Genomic DNA, 2,834 nt, shown 5'->3' on the forward strand with positions numbered 1-2,834 from the left:
GAGGCGCCGTGGCTCGGATACATGGACACGCAGTTCGGCGTGTACGTGTCCTGTTGGCTGGTGTCCGACGGCAGAACTGAAACAATTCGAAAACAATTCGAAACGATTCTCTTTTCCGGACGATGCAACGTAAATTTGCACAGATCCATAGTTATTTATGCGTTATTTCGTTCGTCCGACGATCGAAAGAGGAATCTCGAATAAGGTTTCCTCGAACTCGTGGATTTCCTTCGGACGAAATTTTTTTTTTTCTCTCCGCTTACCAGTTGGCAATGGCACCGGCTCCNGGTCGGGTGATGAGAAAGGGCTTCACCTGGATACGAGAACGCCCCTCCAGGAATCGGTGAAAACGAGCCGCCGCTGCTTACCGGAGGAGCCGGATAAGACGGCGCCGCCGACGGATAAGTCCATTCCGCGCTCCCTGCTGTACCCGTGTCTGTAACAATTGTCGCGATTATATCGATACGAAGAGGAAGAGGAAGGAAAAGAGGAAGGAGCGAGCGGACAAATTGGTACACGTATCGGCGTAACGGTGTTTCGCGAATGACTAACTCCGCCGGATTGATCGAAATGACTCACGGGTGAAGGCATGCCGGAAGTCGAAAACTTATCGCTAGATACGTTAATTCTCTTTCTTGATTTATTTATTATCGGGAGAGATCGAGATCTTTCCTCGCGTGCAAAAGTGTGGTAATTATGTATATTAATTATCATCTCGTGAAATATTTATCGCAGACTTCCGTCGTCCGATGAATATATATATATTCAAGTATTGTAGCGATAGCAGCTCGGAGTAAAAGTAATTGGAGAGGAAAATGTTGCACCGATGAGCGAGCGAGTGAGTCACTCGATGATTCGGCAAAATTTACGCGCTCGCCATTTATTCCCCGGGCGACGAGCAGCGGTCGAACACGAGTTACGGAGTTATGAAACGCGTATCCCCGTTTCTCCCGCGAATAAAGTTTCACGAAAAGAATCGGCGTCGACACATAATATTTCGCTCCTCTTTTTTTCCCATCCTTCCTCTCAATCGCTCGTTTCAGCTTTCATTCGACATCGGTAATCCTATAGTCTACTTCCTGTTGGCCTTCGAGTATTTCTTCAAACAATCCACACTCCACTTTTTCCCGCTCTATTCCCTCTCTGCGCTTCCAAGGCGAAGAAGAAAAAAGAAAAATTCCGAGAACGTCGAAAAGTCGAATCGAAGGAAGGAAGGAAGGAAGGAAGGAAGGAAGGAAGGAAGGAAGGAAGGAAGGGGTCAAGGAAACTGNTTGCCTTAGTCACAGAGACGCATACGTGGCTTAGGACGAATACTAGGTGGAATATGACGGTGGAAAGGTCGAGAGCATTGGTAATTCGACAGTCGTCGGCTCGATGACGGAACAACGGCTCCGTTCAAGGGCGCGCTCTCGTCGTTCAACTGCTTCCAAGAACTGCTTCTTCTCTGGAGGAACTTTCGAAATATCGTCGATTATTCTTCATCGAAAATTTTTCCCGCTCGAGTTACGGGGAAACGATAATGATTAAACGAGTAGCGCTATTATGGTTAAAAATAAAAATGAAAGAGTTTATCGGACAGAGTTTTTCGAATTCGTTCTCGTCACTTTCCAGCAATGGAAAGATTCTTATTCTTGGGAAATTATTTCACAAAATTATTCGCACAAGCCTTCCCATTTTCTCTTATATAGAGCGAGAAGAAATATTTCTCGATAAAAGAATTTTTCGAATCGAGATTTTTTTCTCGAAGCGAGAAAATTTATAATCGCGTCTCGGCAGCGAAGTAAATGGAAAGCGACGTTGGGAGGGAACGTTTCGGGTCAAGGCGGGGAAGCGTTAGAGAGAATTGATTAGAAAACCGTCGATTTTAATAGGCGATAAATCACGGGTTTCGCCATTGGCTCGGACTGGAAACTCGCTTCGTAATCCCGCGTTGGATTACGAGGGGCTGCCGCGCGCAAGAAACGGTCGGCGGTTTTGTAATTAACGGTTGCTAATTCCCTCGTAAACCTATGGACAAGGCTTTACGCTACGCGAGCCTTCCAAGTCAAATTATTTAACCTGGCGGGGGCCTCGAGGAAGTCAATCGCCAGGCCTCTTTAAAACTCCTTCCCGTACAGCGTTTTTACTCTGTACACTCGTCCTGACGTGTGTCGCCGTTTTATTATCGGGAGCTTCGCTTACGTTTACGAACGATTAAACGAATTTCGCAATTGCACAAACTCCGCAACCGAAAGATCTTTGAGAGATCTCGCGAAACTTTTCCATCTTCGCTTTATGGATCAGGGTTTTTCTGGAAAAATCAAATGGAAAAGAAGAAAAATTGGATCGAGGTCACGGGGTGGAGGGTCGAAACTGTCGTTACGCCCACCGACCTAGGAAGGAAGGAAGGAAGGAAGGAAGGAAGGTCGAGGTCGTTTCGGAATTCTCAAAGNACCGCCGTGGGGATGGGGGCGTGGGGGTGATTACCGAAAATGGCCGTGCATTTGCCGCAATTACCGGAACAACGGTAAGAAAACAAAGCGGAGCGGGTCGAGCGCACTGGGTCGACCATCTGTTGGATAATGGCTCGTTTCGAGGATCCGTTCAAGGAAGACGAGGAGACGGCCGGTTCTATGAACCATAGCTAGATCAGGTTCAGAGAGAGAGAGGGAGGGAGAGAGAGCAGAGCGAAGGAGACATCGGGTGAAAATTCGATCGCTGACGGTGGATTTTTTTCCCCACCTTGTCGGCTAATAAGATCGGAGATGAAATCGTCCTACTCTCTCCACGCTTGGAAACATTTCGTGGAGTTTCATAGTTTCAACCGCAGACACCGGGAGGATTTGCGAGAGAGG

The 2,834-nt window shown here is 47.4% G+C and overlaps 1 protein-coding gene across 1 annotated transcript in view; it reads right to left on the reverse strand.

Annotated features, from left to right (window-relative positions):
- Window positions 1–2,834, reverse strand: part of LOC102670631 (protein lozenge-like) — a 23,406-nt gene that overhangs the window by 460 nt on the left and 20,112 nt on the right. Inside the window, 3 exon segments of the mRNA XM_031511769.1 lie at window positions 1–76; window positions 264–287; window positions 290–436. The exon segment at window positions 1–76 is cut by the window's left edge and continues 460 nt beyond it. Coding sequence (XP_031367629.1) covers window positions 1–76; window positions 264–287; window positions 290–436 — 247 coding nt within the window.

Source organism: Apis dorsata, unplaced genomic scaffold (assembly GCF_000469605.1).
Source record: "Apis dorsata unplaced genomic scaffold, Apis dorsata 1.3 scaffold_348, whole genome shotgun sequence".
Classification (NCBI taxonomy): Eukaryota; Metazoa; Arthropoda; class Insecta; order Hymenoptera; family Apidae; genus Apis; species Apis dorsata.